This window comes from Pseudoliparis swirei, chromosome 6 (assembly GCF_029220125.1).
Source record: "Pseudoliparis swirei isolate HS2019 ecotype Mariana Trench chromosome 6, NWPU_hadal_v1, whole genome shotgun sequence".
NCBI classification, from domain to species: Eukaryota; Metazoa; Chordata; class Actinopteri; order Perciformes; family Liparidae; genus Pseudoliparis; species Pseudoliparis swirei.
Window position 1 is genome coordinate 16,273,532 of NC_079393.1, and position 18,068 is coordinate 16,291,599.

General features: G+C 43.0%; 3 protein-coding genes across 6 annotated transcripts in view; 2 read left to right on the forward strand and 1 right to left on the reverse strand.

Annotated features, from left to right (window-relative positions):
- Positions 1-284: 284 nt before the first annotated feature.
- kxd1 (KxDL motif containing 1) lies at positions 285-2,348 on the forward strand. The gene is made up of 6 exons (XM_056417000.1): positions 285-393; positions 639-762; positions 919-1,071; positions 1,157-1,203; positions 1,285-1,542; positions 1,646-2,348. Exons 2-5 carry the CDS (start codon positions 665-667, stop codon positions 1,539-1,541), a joined length of 555 nt encoding a protein of 184 aa, XP_056272975.1. The 5' UTR covers positions 285-393; positions 639-664; the 3' UTR covers position 1,542; positions 1,646-2,348.
- A 1,041-nt stretch (positions 2,349-3,389) lies between these two features.
- Positions 3,390-7,198, forward strand: ergic2 (ERGIC and golgi 2). The gene is made up of 14 exons (XM_056416796.1): positions 3,390-3,452; positions 3,556-3,927; positions 4,029-4,137; positions 4,226-4,272; positions 4,356-4,423; positions 4,586-4,626; positions 4,800-4,901; positions 5,052-5,144; positions 5,230-5,285; positions 5,453-5,551; positions 5,639-5,736; positions 5,830-5,992; positions 6,310-6,389; positions 6,520-7,198. Exons 2-14 carry the CDS (start codon positions 3,822-3,824, stop codon positions 6,583-6,585), a joined length of 1,128 nt encoding a protein of 375 aa, XP_056272771.1. The 5' UTR covers positions 3,390-3,452; positions 3,556-3,821; the 3' UTR covers positions 6,586-7,198.
- A 339-nt stretch (positions 7,199-7,537) lies between these two features.
- Positions 7,538-18,068, reverse strand: part of LOC130195565 (membrane-associated guanylate kinase, WW and PDZ domain-containing protein 2-like) — a 76,284-nt gene continuing 65,753 nt past the window's right edge. The window contains exons 13-24 of one of the 4 annotated variants that reach the window (XM_056417161.1): positions 17,394-17,586; positions 17,183-17,274; positions 16,600-16,792; positions 15,480-15,707; positions 14,369-14,554; positions 13,555-13,849; positions 12,679-12,898; positions 12,420-12,563; positions 11,723-11,861; positions 11,312-11,347; positions 10,033-10,723; positions 7,538-8,206 (exon numbers count right to left, since the gene is read on the reverse strand). In XM_056417161.1, the coding sequence (XP_056273136.1) occupies positions 8,203-8,206; positions 10,033-10,723; positions 11,312-11,347; positions 11,723-11,861; positions 12,420-12,563; positions 12,679-12,898; positions 13,555-13,849; positions 14,369-14,554; positions 15,480-15,707; positions 16,600-16,792; positions 17,183-17,274; positions 17,394-17,586 (2,421 nt within the window). In that variant the 3' untranslated portion in view covers positions 7,538-8,202. Of the gene's footprint in view, positions 10,724-11,258; positions 11,348-11,722; positions 11,862-12,419; positions 12,564-12,678; positions 12,899-13,554; positions 13,850-14,368; positions 14,555-15,479; positions 15,708-16,599; positions 16,793-17,182; positions 17,275-17,393; positions 17,587-18,068 lie in introns of all 4 variants that reach the window. The other 3 variants (XM_056417160.1, XM_056417163.1, XM_056417162.1) reach the window with 3 other exon arrangements.

Sequence of the window (18,068 nt, forward strand, 5' to 3'; positions counted from 1 at the left end):
GGTGGATTAATTCGGGTGGGACTGTGTAGGACCTCACTGAAGGCCCAGGCCCACGGCACGCCACGCCACGCCACTGCATTCATGAATAGGGTTGAAACGTCCCATACTTTCATTATTATTATAATACAATTGTATATATGAAACAAATTATACAACCAGTCTATATTTGTACAACATTTACATTTGTGATTTGCGCAGTTTTAAATCAAGTAATGCTGGGAAATGACACCGGAAGCGCTGGTCCTATGACCGGACGTTAAAAAAACAACACGGAAGTGCTTTGTTTTTGTTACACAGCTAGCTGTCGGATGCCCCTTTAGGCTGCACGTTTCCATTTAAATCGTCTCTCCAATCACCCAGAGGTCGACGCATATAACTCCTGTGGGCGCGGAGGTAACTAATATTAATGTTGTTGATTCACTCGTCGGCTTAGCTAGCCGTATCACCACCATGGTCCAGCCTGCTAACAGCTAGGGACTCGTACAGTTCTCCATCGTTAACCATGCGGCATTAAAGTGTCACAGAGAAACCAAACAGTTGGGTTTAACTGCAACTGCAGAAGCTGATACGCGTCCAGTTTCACGATTAAGCTTGCTTTTTATGGGTTTATATTTATGCACTCGCATTTCTTGATCTAGGTCTGTTTTTGGTCTTGATCTCCATCATGGTGGAGCCCACTGCGTCCGGCGTGTTCTGTAACCGGATGCTGAGCATGGTCAACTCCGAGGATGTGAACGCCATCATCCAGGCTCAGAGACACATGTGAGTGGTTCATGGTGGGATTAGTATTGCTTTTTTGCTACTTTGCTAAATATCAAATGGATGTGCTGTTCGGTGTAGGTCTTGCATATGACAGTGATGCTGCTATCTGACTGGCACCTGAACATAATTGTTGCTTTGCTGAACTGTTGTGAACAGGCTTGACCGCTTTGAGAAAACAAATGAAATGTTGATCAACTTCAACGGGCTGTCTAACGTACGACTGCAACAGATGAACGAGCGCTTCCTCCTCCACACTCGCACTCTTGTGGAGATGAAGAAAGATCTAGACAGCGTCTTCAGGAGGATCAGGTAAGTCACCCCCCCCCCCCCCCCCCAATGTAAACAGACACACTCACATTCAACCTCTCATTATTGGCCTGCTCTTCTTCTGCAGGACACTAAAAGGGAAGATTGCTAAGCAGTACCCAGAAGCTTTCATCAGTGAGCTAGCTTCATCCTTTTACAACCACAGTTAACTTCCTCCAAATCTGCTTGTCTAAGATATCTTTGTTTTTCTGTCAGATATCCATGAGTCACCCATCCGGGAAGACGACGATGATGAGTTTGACCCAGTTCCCCCCAGTGCTGCCACAACCATTACAACAGCAACCTCGGAGCAGAGCACAGAGTCTTGTGACACAAGTCCAGATGTTATCTCACCCACTGTAAGCCGATGCTCTGAAGAGCTCTCTCAAGAGCTGCCTGACACACCCACCTCCGATGTCCTAGAGACAGGCATCCTATTGGACGAGGGTCCGGACTCTGTACCTGCAGAATAGAGTAAGCAATATGTGAATGATTTCAACCTCTTGAGCTTCAACCGTAAAACTTTTAGCAGAAAATTATGTTTTTATGTTTAAGTTTGTGTTGGCCTTTTTTCCAGCCATCAATTCATCTGCTGAGAAGAGCGTCAAAACCTTGATGTCAGATGGAGCTGTGAACTGTCGATGAGGACGCTGGATTTTGGTTGACATGCTTTTTTGTCATTTGCCTGCAGAGCACTAACATAATGCACATACAACTTGAAGTTGTATAGTGTCTCACTATAAATGTATATCTTAAGTACTGACAGTGATACTGAGCTAAAGCCCTCACTCATCAAACGCTTTTAAGCATATATCATTGTTTTTGGTTTATACTGTTGCATTGTTTATCTACGGGCCTCTGTTAAATGCATTCATGACTGTTTTCAGCATTTAATCTGATACTTCACTGATCCTTGCTGAGAAATTCTCTTTGTTTTCCACCTCCATCGCAAAGGAAGCCAAGGGTTTAATCGTTTAGTCGTCAGTGATTCAGCAAACTATTGAAGGACACATGAGCAGAGTAGAGGCTCTTTAATACAGCAGATGGAAACTGGGTTGTGAGTACCCAATCACTCCTCACACTCCATTGAAGATGCAGTTTGGGTGTAAAAGGGAAAGTCCAGCTTTACATACATGTACTAATAGTGTTTATTTGTCATATTTGTAAATCTCAGTTTTTATTTGTGTATTTAAAAAAGAATCTCTTTGTAAAGCAGAGAGATAGAGTATAGTGATTAAAGTTGATGTTCCATAATATTAAAAATGTAATAAGAATACTTGTATTGACTCTGTCTAAAATCAATGACATATAATACATATATTTCTTTTAAGTTAAAGTTATTCTGAATCTTGGGATTGTGTCTCTAAAATGTTGTTTGAACAAAAAGTATTTGAACAATGTCTTAGACAAACTGTACTTTGATTTACAAAATGTGTGACTTACAGCTCTGTTGTTACATTTTATGAACCGAATGTTTTTTACATCTTTAAATTCCAAAGTAAATTAAGTTGAAATGCAAAGAGAGAAAAAAAACAATACCAGATTAAATAACCAGAAAGGTGTGGGCTGGTGTAGGCCCTGTCAAAATGTAGGCATTGAGGCAAAACATAAAGTACATTAAAGGAAGAAATGCAAACTACTATAGTACTCAAAAGCCACAATAATCACAGTGTGGCAATTGTTTGTGGTAACACGATTAATGAAAACATTGTTTGGAACTATGGGCTCCTAAATCAAAAATATCAACTGAGTTGCGAAAGAATGTAGTCTTGGACAAGTTAAATCTCAGCATTTACTCTGAGGTTGTCAGAACAAATCCATATGACACCCTCAAAGGTAGTAGTTATCCACTCTGGTTTTATGTAACACGACTATGTTGAGGCCTCCTTTCATTTATGTTCAGTATTGACCCAAAGAATGAGACCCATAAAGCACGATAGACACCATCACACTGTGAGATGTATGAGCCTCTGCACCATAGTGGTTGTTACCGAACACATGCAAATAATACATGTCATACAAAGTATTTTCTTCATAATATTAAGAGAAACCCACTGACAAATGGAGGGTCTTGGGACCATGAGACGGGTGCATGCTTTGGCCAGTGGGTAATCCTGTCGAGGCTCAAACAGCACCAAACACCGAACTCTTTAAAACGCTTTTGATATGTTACACGAGATAACGTTGGTTTTTAATTAAAATTATCTTGAAAAAGATTTAAACTATTTTTTTAAAGCTGTGAAATGTACTTTTGTAACCTGCAGCCGAGCCGACGGTTGCCGTTAGAGGGCGCTAAGTCCAAAAGAGAGCAGTTTATTCTTCGACAATGGGGTCAGCCGACACAGTCAGCGTTAGCTAGCTAGTCCGAACAGCACACCTACCAGGTAACGTAGCCGACGTGACTTATTCATGTTTCACTGTGAAAAGAAGCGCGTTGACCGTGGAATGATGACGCTACAATAACGACTTGACTATCCGCCCCACCAGCCGCCCGTGTTCCCGTGGAGCAGGCTAACTGTCGAGCTGAATAAGTTAACAATAGCGTCAACCGTGATCTGCGCTGCTAACAGCTGTCATTGCAGACGTCAGCACGAGCGACAACCAGCTGTCGAACAACCGAACGTTCCACGTTCCTCACACCGAACGTTCCACGTTCCTCACACCGAACGTTCCACGTTCCACTGCCACTGGCTGCTAGAGAACATCCACTTTATGAGGGAGTCACCTGAAGCTGCGCCCCTGCTGCTCCCACAATGAGGAGACTGACCCAGAAGAAGGCTCTGACTCTGGTGAAGGAGTTGGATGCTTTCCCCAAAGTCCCCGAGAGCTACGTGGAGTCCACAGCCATCGGGGGGACAGGTAACGTAACCATGGATACTAGCGGTACACAGCCACACGTTGACCTTCACTCGGAGGGGGTGAACTTTGATGTGACGGTGAGTCGTGTTTGTGCCCCCCAGTGTCTCTGATAGCGTTCACTCTCATGGCGGTCCTCGCCTTCCTGGAGTTCTTCGTGTACAGAAACACGTGGATGAAGTACGAGTATGAGGTGGACAAGGACTTCAGCAGGTGAGAGATGGAGCAGTGTTTGTTGTGGTTATTAATCATGTATCTACACTTGGTATGTTTACAAACTGCATCTGCTCTTCACTTGCAGTAAACTGAGAATAAATGTTGACATAACAGTAGCCATGAGATGCCAATGTAAGTACAAAGGAATTGTGTGTGCACTTTAGCGCTGACTGGGTTTTATAAGTGTGTGATGGATGTTCTTCATGTGAATGCAGATATCGGTGCAGATGTCCTGGATCTGGCAGAGAACATGGTTGCTTCTGATGGTTTAAAATATGAAGCGGTGAGTTTGAGTTATATCGGTGTGTTCACTGTTTTCATTTCATTTGCTCGATTGTAAAAAAAAATGGAATAATAAAAAAATGCATTAAATCCTTTTTTCTTTGCGTAACAGCAGAGGAATGAATTTAAGCTTGTCTGCCGAATGTGTTTTGTCTCACTTTAGGTCCACTTTGAGCTCTCCCCAGAGCAACGGTTATGGCACATGTAAGATTTAAGGTTTTAACTTGCGTTACATTGACACCCCTTAATGTCTATTGATGATCACTCCCTCATGTGCATCCAGCATGCAGCTATTTTTATTTGCATCACATTTAAAACTCCGTTGTCATTTAGTTGCTCAAACATGTTTCCCTAATTGTTCTGTCCCTCTCTTTTAGCACACTTCTGCACATCCAGGAGCGTCTGAGAGTGGAGCACGCTCTCCAGGATTTAATCTTCAAGTCTGCGATAAAAGAAGCTCCTCCTGCTCAGACTCATAGGTACATAATCCTCAAAATAAGCTTGTTTCTCTTTGGAACTGATACATGGTTGAACATGTAATCACAAAGATAAACAATGAAGAGTTTGAACCTCTCATATATTGTGATAAATATTTCCCCATCACATTGTGTTGCTCCGTTTCCCCATAGTGAGGACAGTCCCTCTAGCCTTAGGGCCTGCAGGATACATGGACACATGTATGTCAACAAAGTGGCAGGAAATTTCCACGTTACTGTTGGCAAGTATGTATCTCCATGGCGATTCAAATTTTGAGATTAAATGTTTTGCAGAGACTGAGTGACCCCTGACCCTTTCATCCCTACACAGGTCGATCCCACATCCCAGAGGCCATGCCCATCTAGCTGCACTGGTCAGCCATGACAGTGAGTTCATTATCTTTTTGCCAAATCTACTTTACAAATGTTCTCATACTAACAAGGTGATGGTTTTTATTGTACATTAATAGCGTAGTTATTGTGACACGTTAACAAACAATTTGTATCCTCTTTATGATGATTATTAATTCTTTTGATTTGGCGTTGTGTCACAGCTTATAATTTCTCTCACCGGATTGACCACCTGTCCTTTGGAGAATTGATTCCTGGGATCATCAACCCTCTGGACGGCACAGAGAAAGTCTCTGCTGAATGTATGTCTGTGTTTTCAAACAATCAGTTTGTATTGTAATGCATGCCTTCATGCTGAGCTAATGTATATCTATGATTATTATCTCCAGCTAACCACATGTTTCAGTATTTCATCACTATTGTGCCCACCAAACTGAACACATACAAGATCTCTGCAGAAATACACCAGTACTCAGTCACTGAGCAGGTAGGTTTACATTGTGCACACTGTTGTACATTTGTTTAGTATTCAACGTATTGTTCTGATGAATACGTGTGTATTCCTCTTCATGCGCTGCAGGAACGAGTGATAAACCATGCTGCGGGCAGCCATGGAGTCTCAGGAATCTTTATGAAATACGATATCAGCTCACTAATGGTCAAAGTCACCGAGCAGCACATGCCGCTGTGGCAGTTTCTTGTCAGACTCTGTGGCATCATTGGAGGCATTTTCTCTACAACAGGTAAATAAACATTGCTTTTTATTTAGACATTACTAGTATGAAACTGAACTTGCAGAGACTGAAAAGGTGTGAAATATAAGTAATCCATCACAGAGAACATTAGTTTAGCCGTGGTAATGTTAAATCTTTTCATGTCATTCCTGCATGAGATTGTAGTTGATTTAAAGTAAAGACTGCGTTGTGTTTCTGAGTATTCTACTTTTACAGTCATACTTCAAGCCCCATTTGTTTACCAAACAAAGCAGTTTAAGTTGTAGAGAAATAATTCTGCTTGTGATCAGCAGCTACAGTAAATCTGATCTGTTTCTCCCTTCTAGGCATGCTTCATAGTGTGGTAGGATTCATGATTGATGTTTTTTGCTGCCGTTTCCAAATGGGAATCTACAAACAGATTAAGGTAAACCAATAACATGACCTTCAACCTTGTAGTCATTATTACTTTTGAATGGAAATGTAACTCAAGGCTGTTTAAAAGTGTAAATGTTCATTTACAGTGATAACTAGAATATTCTGTTCCTCTTTCTCAGGAGGCTCCTCCAAATGAGCAGCAAGACAGTGAAACCTTGATTCCAACAGAAAATGATGCTCAATAATGAGAACCACCACAACTGTCAGCTCACCATCTCCGCCTAACCGTAGACTGCGACATGGTTCTGGGAACATGTTTACAAGTTGTTTTATTATGGAATGCGTCCCTGCTTTGTTCATGAAGATGTAAATATTTGTATCATTTTTTAAATTTGTATTGGGTGGGTGCAGGTTTCAGATGTGACTGTTCATCCACCTGTGAAGGATTATAATCCATATTTACACTGTCACTTTCACTGGAAATCTGCACAAGGAGGACCGAACACAAACGACTATCATGTTTGTGGATCTGACTTATTTACATAGATGGTGCCTGGTGTTCGAGCTCCCACGTCACCCACACAGGTGTTTTCCCTTTGGCTAATTAGACCGGTTCTCGGGGTCAGGTGGTCGACTCGTTTCATGTTGATTGACAGTTGAGACGTGATTCTGATTCCATCATGTAGGTCGTTGAACTCAAGTCACAGAATAGCTCTGCTCAATCGGCTCAATAAACGAACCTGTGGTGGTGTGAAGGGCCGATAGAGGAATCGTGTGAAAGGGCTTTAATGTGTTCAAGTGTGCCTGTTTGTAAATATATGAGGCTGTTTTGTTTAATAAAATCCACTTCAAACTTGATGTAGACCCATTTTTTTATATTGAACTTTTTCTGGTGTAGTCTCACATAGGCTGCTACTAATTCTTATTTTCATTATGATAAATAGATTAATGTTCATTTTTATTAACCAACTAATAGTTTGGTCTTTCAAATGTGAGACTTCAAGTTGTTTTTTCACAAATATTTGAGAATCATATGAAACGTAGCAAAACTTCACATTTGAGAAGCTGGAACCTGAGAACATTCACCATTTCTGCTTTCATAAACTAACAATGAATCGGTTATCAAAATGGATACTGATTAGTCGATCGATGGGTTTGCTAGAGTCGCACCTTCGTGAGTAAAAGTCTACAAATGAGTATTTTACACCATCTCAAGAGTTTAATTGACAGTATTTCAGAATATCTTTCAGTAAACAAGTTTTTAGTTTTTTAGCAAAATGTAATATATCAGTACTGTCGCATTTCATAAAAATAGTTGTTCACGTCTTTGAAACTACAGTATCAATGATACAGTAAACCATATTTGTAGGAATACAACTGTACAAGGTGAATAATACACAATTAACACTACAGTTATACTTGATCTCAATGGGGATTTATGAACGTGCCATCCTTCACAGGCTCCAATAAAGCCTTTTTTTGTTTTAGTATACAAAATCACTCACAGCAGGCAGGGGGCTGGACGGAGACAGAGGGCTGGATGACATATCATTTCACCTTTTCTGAACTTTGACATCTGTACATACAGTAAACACATTTATACAGCCTAATAGCATGTTCTCATGCTCCGCACTAACATGTGAACCAGTTAATTACATGTATTCAACTTTTCAGGTCTTACTAGCGTCCCAGTCGGCAGGTGCATTGTCCTAGTTAACCAGTTAACCGGTTAACCAGTAGGCCTGTACCAGTTTACAAGTACAGCTTGGATGTGCAATCGTGCTGCATTCAGTCATATTGTCACAATGCATTGTGATTCTTTTTTAAATTCTGCTCCTCCAGTAACCAAAATCTCTGTCGATTTATCTGCAATGAGAGCAAACATAATGTTGTGAGAAATGGATGATATCAAAATGTAGAAATGCAGAAGGATAGTGACTTGGTCTTGGGTGTCTGAGTTTATTAGCAGCATGCCAGTATCAACACTTTGTGAACAAACACAGGTTTAAATGCATTTGTGTTTCACAGATCATCTTAAGTCTAGGGTTCAGGTGCATTGGTTCCACCTGCAACAAAACACACCCAAACTAATGTTCTTTATGGGATAAAGCTGAAATGAAACTCATCTGAAACAGAAACAGAAACCTAGGTCCACTGTGATAATGACCCTGTCTGGATAAATGTTCACATCTCCACTCTCCCAGATCGCTCTAAGAAGATGATGTAATGCTACAGGCTACATTGAATCCCCTTGTAAGCACGAGGGGACAAGGGCAATCATTGACATTGATAAGAGTGCATCAAGATAACTGTATATATACTGCTTGGTGTTAAGTCAGAAGAAAACAGGCTCCACAACTCAACAGTTTGCTGATATGTGTGCATGATCATTAATATCTGTTTTGCATTCAGTTCCCAAAACAAATCACAAGAGCTCTGCATTAGTTTGAGTAAGGCACTCCGCCCCAACTCATAACCACCGGGCTCCTCTTCCCCACACCGATGCCCCTCTCCCACAGTGATGTGGTACACTTAGCACAGTAAAAGGCATAGAAATGGGAAATATAGACTGGGCACAATTCTTCTGTGAGCATTAAATGAATACGACAAGGCTTATAATTCTGCACAATGACTGCATGGTTGACTTGTGATCAAGTTGTGTACATAACTCAGAACAGTATTATGAGTTCTTACTAAGCCAACTGTTTTCAGTCACTCGAAAGTTAAATTTGATGAAAAAATTATATTTAGTCTCTCATGAGAACCAACTGGTCCACTCCACAGAGGATTTCCTCTCTAAATTCTACCTCTAAAAGACATGTGAGTCCCTGTATAAAGTCATGGTGGTTTATATCCATGCACACGGACGCTGCCTCCCTCAGCGGTCTGGGTTCAGTGACTTGCACAGTCTTTGATATGTAGTCATAGACGAGGCCATGGAAATAGGGATCCTAAAATACTGTTCCGGTGTTTTTGTCTCTTTTATTTACAATGTATCTAACTACAACACTGTCTCAAAAACACCAACAGGTATGTTTTTTGAGATTACCAAATGTACATATTTTTCACATCTTTATACATTTACAGTATATGATATATTGGTAGGCTTGTGAGATCTAACATATGTTGGGTTAACCAGGCTGTCACTTGGATCAGTGCCATGTCCTCCAGGAGTGTCAGTGGCCCTGCCTCCCTCTGACAGATTTGTCGTCTCATTCTTCCCACTGCTTGGAGAAAATGGAGCAAAAGTAAATCTCTTTGATGTACATATGTCTCTCTCCTGCGAGGTTACGTTGCACTAACCAATCCGAGCCGGAAACGGTCGAGCAGTTAAAAGCACACGATAAAAGCAGAGCTCCACTCAGAATCAGACAGCATTGCTCCGTTTGAGATCAGAACACTAACTGTCGCATTTGAGAATCCAAAATGCCTACGAATCCAGGAGTCACCATCAGTTGTATACTGTATGTTACAATATCTGTGAAGTTTCTCTGTTTTTAAGGTGGTGGGTGTAATATTTATCTCGTATGAACAAATGAAACATAAAATATGATTTTAGAAGTGGCTGGAGAAGAAAACAGGACAGCAAGAGAGTGTGAGGGAAATGCACTGCTTCTCTCAGACATCTGATGGTGAACTGAAGGAAGAGCCAGACAGTGGGATCCAGTCCAAACCAGAAAGATCCATTCTACCTGCTAACTGTGGAGGTCCAGGACCTCAGAGTGCCAGGCAGTTTGTCAGACACAGGGACGTTCCAGGGCCCGGGGGAGGCCGCTGCGCTCCTTGCGGGAGGATCTTCCATGGTTTTAGACGGGCAGCAGGGCCCAATGTGGCCACTCGCCATCTCATCTTCTCTGGGGAACAGACCTCTTGACAACAGCCTCTCCTGGAGGCTGACGTGTTCATCTCCACTGCCTAGGGATGCTCCATTGAAATTCACACTCACATAAGGGTCCCAGGGCCACACAGTGCTCATGGCCTGTGTGTGCAGGCCCTTCCTCTCACAGCAGGGGGAGCAAGTCTCCCATTGCCTCTCTCTTCTTTCAACTGACCTCCCCAGGAAAGCTTTGGGAGGCAAAGCACGTGGCTTTCTCTCGCCTGGGCCACAGTCCACATCTCCAGATCCCTGTTGGGTTCCCTGCCCCCTGATGATGCACTTCTGCTGGGTGGACCTGCCACCTGTAGCCCCTCTCATGGAGCTGTAGTCTGTCAGCTGTGGAGCTTTGTCTGCCGAGCAGACCGTGGCCTCTAAAGGGAGCTGATGAGGGGTGTCTGGGGCGGAGGCTGCATGGGATGAGAGCAATGGATTTGGGGAGGGTTCGAGGGTCACTTCCTGCAGGGCAGAGTGGGCTGTAGAAAAGGAATCCCAGGGGCCGGCACAGTCTGTCAGAGAAGAAGAAAACATTCTTAGGTGGACGGAGATAAACGCAGAGTGGCACGAAGCAGCATGCACATGCACAAAGAGATTGAGGAGAGAAAAAGGCAGAAAGAAATAAAGACGTCCACAATTATACAAATAAACACCACATCCTCATATCATATCAGGCAAATTTGCATGCAAATATGTGTGAGCAGCACACACCTGATGTGTAGGCTAATCTATATGACGTGGGAGAATATTCCTTCAGTGCTTGAGAACAATTGCCCATGGTAGTGTGTGACAGACTGATCCTGAGCAGATTGACTTCAGTCTACTTCACAGCCCTCTTCAGGATGATACAATTTCATCTGGAGGGTCATTTCAAACACTTTTGCTCTCTTACTACAACGCGCAGAAGCACTCGCGCACACAAACACACACATGGATACACACACGGCTGCTAATTCCCCATGCATACACGAATGCATGCCGAGAGTAAAGCTACACTGCACACAGATTAATCAGTATGGAGAGAGAGACATGCAGTTTTTCACAAACCGTGTCTTTAGAGTGGCCCATTAGGAAGAAATAGGGGGAGCTTAGTGTGTCACCTTTCATGCACATGGAGAGGTTGGAAGGTACCATTCCTGAGGGAAGGCAAGTAAAAGCCTATACCAATCATTAGACTTAAGGCAGAGGGGTTAAAACACACAATGGCTAAAGAGAAGGTTGCTATCCTAATGTTTGATCAAAATAGTTAAATAGTTTAATTTCAGACGACAGTAGACAGGACTGAGGAGCGAGGAGTAAAATGCAGATTCATATGAATGCATGTTAATATGTTCTTGAGTAAAACAAATAGCATTTGCCGGAAAAAGCCATTCTGGTTAAAATAGTAAGGTTGAACCTCAAATAATGAATCTTGCATATGGAAGTGAGAAAGAGATCAGGTCAGGGACTAAGGGGATAGAGTAGGAAGTGTTGGACATTTAGAGACTTTGCTTTACGCCAGAAAAACCCACCATATTCTGGCACCTGTCCTGAGCCTCGCTTAAGCAGCAGCCTGACCCGCCTGCCTCCCGCCTTGATGAGTTCAATGGCACAGGCGTGAGTCATGTCCCGAGTGCTGTCCCCGTTAATCTCTATAATCTGATCCCCTACCTGGAGGAGACACATACAGCATGAGGTCAATTTATGTCAGCCTAGTTTATTCACGGACAGTTGACTTTTAGACACAGCCAGTCTTCTGCTGCTGGTCGCTCCACTGGAGCAACTGGGGAATAAGCGCCATTAAGTGTCTTGTTGGAGTGCACCTCAACAGGAGTTGTTGAGAGCGAGCAGAAGGTTCCTTAATATGTGAGCACACATGCACCTACTCTCGTTCACCCTTTCATAACCTATACGCCATTCCTGTCCCATGAAGACAGTCAAATACAGATTATAATAAACAGAAGTGAGAGATGACACACATGTTGCAGAAGGAACACAGCAGGGTTGTCTTTTAAAAGGATTTGAGACCATCTTTAAATTCTGTGAAATAAATACATCACACACAAGCATTTTGTGTTATATCATCTGAGATGGTCAAGATGGACTAACTGGCATGTAGCTGCTCCTCGACGCCCGCCTGTGACTGGATTCATTCCTTCAACAAAAAACTGTTCTCACTGACAGCAATTCCAATCATCTCCAAAACATCGTCTCTCCATGTCATCTCACCCTCATCCTTCCATTGTGTATGGCAGGGCCATCTTCAGCAAGGCGCAACACAAACAGGTCCATCTTGTACTCTCTGCCCCCACGGATACTGAAGCCGAAACCTTTTGCACTTTTCTCCAGCTCCACTGTAAAGTAATCATAGTCCTGCAGAAAAGAATGGAGACAACTTGCAACAAACCCAATGAAAAAAAATACTGTGTACACTTAATGCTCAACACAGAGTGAACTTGAGCAGTTTATTCTTGGCCTAGCTGTGTACCTGTGGCCTGAAGTCAGGAGGGAGCCCCAGAGGAAACTGTGCAGCCGCAGGGTGCTGTCTGAAGTCCAGCAGACCAGGCGGGTGTCTGTAGTCCAGCGTCGGAGGCTGTCTATAATCACTCACCGGTGGGTGGCGATAGTCTACTGGAGGTTGCCTGTAATCAGTGAATGGAGGATGCCGGTAGTCAGGTTTGACATCCTGTCTGGCTTTAACCTCTGACCTGTGAGAAGACAGAGAGAGAGCAACCAAAGACAATCAGAGCATTGTTTTGAAGAAGCTTCAAAAAAGGAGTATCCCTAACCGTGTAGAATTCCGCAGTAACATCTAAGCTCAGTTAGCTGAAAAAGGATCGAGTGTGTGTACCAAAGAAAGATGGCCACAAAAAAAGGATAGAAATATCACTGTGTTCTTTAAACTTTTATCAAGGTTCCATGCTTAAAATGGGCATAAATCCAGAGCTCTGGGAGTGCTGCTACTCATCTGAGACTCACATGCACACACACAAACCCATCCATGCACACACTCACACTTTTATAGTTTTAACATGGAAGATGGCCTGAACGTCCTGCATTATAGAAGAGATACCGAAAAGTAAATTATTCACTGACACCTAAGTGGTGTTACGCAAGAAAGTAGAAAGCAGCCGGAGTCTGACTGGGACAAAAGTTGAGTCGGATTTTCTTCTGAACTTCCTGCCATGCAAGGAGAGCATGGCACACACTCATTTATATGCACATTGTGAGATCTGTCACCTTTGAAAACTCTTTGCTCCTTCTTCCAGTCAATCTCGATGCAGTCACCGAGACACGCTTAAGGCATCTTACAACATGCTCCTGCTGAGTACAAACAAGAACATCCCCTTTAGTGCCGTCTTACCTGCCGTCATGGAGGTAGAGCTGTGGAGGGAGGCCCGAGGGCTGCATCACCGGGCTCTGCTGGTTTCCAGCTGGTGCAGGATGGGAGGCTGCTGGTGCAGGAGGGCCAGTGACTGTTTGGCTTGTCTGTGCTGGTGTCTGGTCCGGCTGGCCAGGTATTTGACCCGTCTGAGTGGTCATTTGGCTGGGCTGGGCGCCTCCTTGGCCGGGCTGTGCTACAGGGCTGGGCTGGGTCTGGGGGCTGTGTTTCTGGGTCATGGGGCTCTGCTTCTCTGAGCTGGGACCAGAGTGGGATCCTGTGATGGACAGAAGGTGACACAAGATTCCACCTGTTAAATCCTTCTGAAGAGAAGGATTTAGAATAAACAGACAAAGGAAACATGTACAGACTGCAGAAGACTGCAGTGTTGTTGTTCTGAAAGCTGATTTATCCGCTGTCTAACCTGAAGGAGTATTGCAACCTTTAGCTTTGTTATAGTGTTCAACATGAGAAGACTCTAAAATGTCTCAATGCAGTAAAACAAGGCTGTTGAAATATCAAGATTATGCTTCAGCGTCACAATAACCAAAACAGTTAGGGACCACCACTCTTCCTAACCATGTGCTCCTTTCTGCCATGTGAAAGGACCTTCTTACTTCATAATACTGAGGTAGTTTGTGTTGAAGGATTTCCTTGGCCAAGTAAAAGGAAATATATTCATTAAAGACACAGAAGACGGACGTCAGCATTTTTTTCTATCAGGAGAAATCTAAACAAGCTTCCACACTAAAGTGAAGTAGCATAATTGGGTTTCATGCCAAACACAATCCCTTACCCTCCTCTGGTATGATGTGCAGTGTGACTGTTAGCCCAGCATCTTTAATGAGCTTGACAATATCTGCGTGCGGCATGCTGATGATGGATTGTCCATTCACAGCCAGGATCCGGTCGCCCACCTTCAGCTTCCCACATCGGTCCGCAGGGCTGCCCTCGATGATACGTCCTATTTTATGGGGCACAGCTGGAAACGGGCAATAACAAGGTGGTTGTCAACGGCAATTTGAAAGAAATATGTTGTAACAGCACTGATGAAACTCACTTTTGAAGTGGAGACAAGTATGTAGATTTGTATTACATAATGAGGCTGTTTCGAACAGTTCAAAATATATAATTATGTATAAAGCACCGCCACTACACAGACACAATTACATTGGTAAAAACCTGTTCAGAGATATAATTTTAAAAAATCGTTGTCATTATTTTATAACAATAACAAAACAGGTTTTGGCTTTTATCAACTCTTTTTACACAGATGGAAAAATACAGAAATCTGAATTTTCCACTTCCATATAAAACATTTATGGACCCCCACCGTTACATCCTGAACTAATGTTTGGTATTAAAATAACTACTGTATACTAGATACACCTTTGGGTTATGCATATTCTATATTCAGGGGTAGGCCGAAACTGAGAGCATAAAGAATCCCACCATCTGTTAGCAGCCTCCTTATTAAGTCCAACAATATGTAATATAAAGCCACATTAAAATAATTTTTTATTACTACAGAGACATGCAATTAGACCAATTCATGATAAGAATTAAAAAACTTTCTATTTCAGTTTGATCCCAACAAAAACTTTTGAAGCTATTATTGGTAACATAAACTACAAAAGAAAATGAATTGTTCAGGGATAAAGTTCATAAGTTATTGGTAAATCAGATATATTGTTCTAAACCTGTTTCTTGAAAGAACATGCAGCCCAAACACACATTGTGTGTTAAAAATGTATATTTTTTAATAAATAATGAAGAAAAGAGTAGCGACATCTCATGAACCATCCCTTTAGGTCAGTCGCCACCCACAGGATCCTTAGTCTTTGATTTATTAAATCACCATTTGCGTTCAGTAACCATTTTTCGGGCTCCAGACAGCAACAACTCACTGATGACGGCGGCGTTCTCCGGTCGGTTCAGGGAGCTGATGATGACGAAGCCAAAGCCCTCATTGTCCTTGCGGTGAATAACCACGTCACTGGTTTGCAGGGCGGACCCCTCTGGAGGAGAGGTGGCAGCCGGGACGACGACCGCTTGGGGGCCCGAAGCCGAGGCCGCATCGCTCCGCGGAGAACTGTGCTGTGTGGACACAGAGCCATTCACAGGACACGGTTCACCTGGAGGAGAAGAAGCAAGAGACGAGATAGGATGAGTCTAGAAGCAGATGTTACTGTGAAGCATAACCAATTTGCTATCAGTAGCTATTCATTTTAAAGCTTGTTTTAACAGAAAGGGAGTATAGAAACATGAAGGGCCCTCTCCGGAGCCACTGCTTGGTTTGTCCGTCCTGGGCTGCAAAAACATTGCGGTGCAACATGGTGAACTCTGTGAAGGGCTCAAACAAAGCTAACAAAACCACAAGGATTCATAGTTTCAGGTAACAATAAACTAGTGAAAACATAGTTATGAATGTTATATTGACTTTCTGCTCTTGAATACCCCTAAATCCTACACACCTTTAATATTCAGTGCTGAACTGGTTCCAAGACACACTGGATGGTCCCTGAAAACGTTTTGCCTCATGTTGTTTTACATATCAGCCAGCAACAGTGAACACTAACGTGTTTTTGCCCGTTATGTATCCTCCACATGCCACGCACACTCACAGTGATACACATGTGTGCTACTGCTCTTCTTTAACACATCTAGTCGGGTGTTTTTCCATGTACAATAACAGGCTAAAAGGTTCAGACGATCACGCGTCGCTGAGAACTGACCTGGTTATCAGTGTCGTTGGTCAGAACACGCACACACAAATGGCTCACGGTGTGAATAATGAAAATCCAGAGAAATAAAGTGTTTGCGCATACCACTACCATAGAAAAGCTGTGTGAGAGAGAAGTACACACTGCTCCTGCTCCTGCACACAGATTGTCAGCATGTGCGTCCTGTCCAAGTTGTTTTTATAAATTGATGCCAGTGAAATATGTAGCACGATCTCCAATCTCACTAAAGTGTGAAACAAAAAACACAACAAATAAAGAACAAAAACATAAAACATGTCCTTACCAGGCATCTGCACTCTCCTTCTCACAGTCAAGCTGACTTGACCGTTGCGCGCGGCTGCGTGCATCAAGTCTATCACGTACTTGTGCGGTTTCCCAGCAACCACATTTTTATCCACAGAAATGAGCTCATCCCCAGGTCGAAGCCGGCCATCGCGTTCAGCGGGGGTGTTCTCTATTATAGCCCCAATAACAATCTGTTCAAAGACAATCACTATTAGCATAGATGAAGGTGAAGAGGATGAAACCAAGACACAGTCGAATCACCCTGTTATTGCTCAATCCAGGTTGGAAACTTGTTTGGGGCATGGTAACAAATTCCACCTTCCTTTCCTCCTCCCGCTGCATTCTTCTGCATCATACTGTGCATGCTGATGTCCACTTGGACACGTTAGCAAGGCATTACTTCAGTATAGGAGGTACCGAGCAGTTAGAAGCCAAAGAGTGCTTGTCTGCAGGTGTGTGTGTGTATGTTGGTGGATGAGTGTGAGATGAGGTTAGGTGCAGATCGGATGAGGGTGGTGTGTTAAATATGTGTGTCGTCCAGCCCATCCCATACGAGCCTTGTCACGGGCGTCCGGACTCACAGCCTGCACGGCCTCGTCTCCCCCCAGGATGCGGAAGCCAAACCCGGTCTTCTCTCTCAGCAGGTGGACCTCCACCTCTTCATACTCCGTACCTGAAACACAAACAGCGACACCGAAGGTCGACTCTTTCGTTCATTTCAAATTCCGATATTAAAAGCCAATTCAAGCAACATGACGCTCCATTTCCCATGGAGTAAATGTCAGCACTTACGTCGGCTCTCATAGATAGCCCTCGACTTCTCATAAAGGTCATAGGGGTCAGGTTTGCTAAGATCGAAGCCCTCGGTGGAGTCGGGCACCGACGTGCGATGCTGTGGCTGGTTTGGGAAGGGGGTTCCAGCTGGCAAAACTGGGCCGGACAGGTTTGCTTGGGGGCTGCCATGTGGATCCCACTGATCAGGCAACTACAAGGAAAACACCAACAACAGATGTTGTATTGAAGTTATAGGGCCTTATTGTGGTGGTGCAACAACCTCGGTAGGCAGCGCTTGTTTTTTTCCTTTGACCTTGTAATCTGGCCTGGATTGACTTTTTGAGAGGTGCAAACGGGTGGGAGGTGCATTCAAATGAGTTTATACCAGCATATGTGGGAGAAAAGAACTAAAAGAATGCAATGTGTAAACTCAAGTCTTTTCCAAGCGGTATCACAATTACAAACTTTTATTAAATCACTGCAGTTAAGGAAATTATGTGAAGCTAATTATAGAACTTTGAAAAAAAGGCTTTATGTTTTCGACAATGAAAGTTGTTTTCAAAATATACAAAAATGTATATATATTTAAAAAAAGTTAAACAACAAATCCAAGGCTAACTATGTGCAGAGAATAAAGGCAGGTAACATTGATGATGGAAGATGATCAACATTATTATACAATACAAAAATTAA

Coding starts and splice junctions, on each gene's coding strand:
- ergic2 (XM_056416796.1), top strand. CDS start 3,822: ATGAGGAGACTGACCCAGAAGAAGGCTCTGACTCTGGTGAAGGAGTTG. Junction 5,286..5,452: donor TGCACTGGTCAGCCATGACA/GTGAGTTCATTA, acceptor GTTGTGTCACAG/CTTATAATTTCTCTCACCGG. Junction 5,737..5,829: donor AGTACTCAGTCACTGAGCAG/GTAGGTTTACAT, acceptor CATGCGCTGCAG/GAACGAGTGATAAACCATGC.
- kxd1 (XM_056417000.1), top strand. CDS start 665: ATGGTGGAGCCCACTGCGTCCGGCGTGTTCTGTAACCGGATGCTGAGC. Junction 763..918: donor ATCCAGGCTCAGAGACACAT/GTGAGTGGTTCA, acceptor TGTTGTGAACAG/GCTTGACCGCTTTGAGAAAA. Junction 1,204..1,284: donor GTACCCAGAAGCTTTCATCA/GTGAGCTAGCTT, acceptor TTTTTCTGTCAG/ATATCCATGAGTCACCCATC.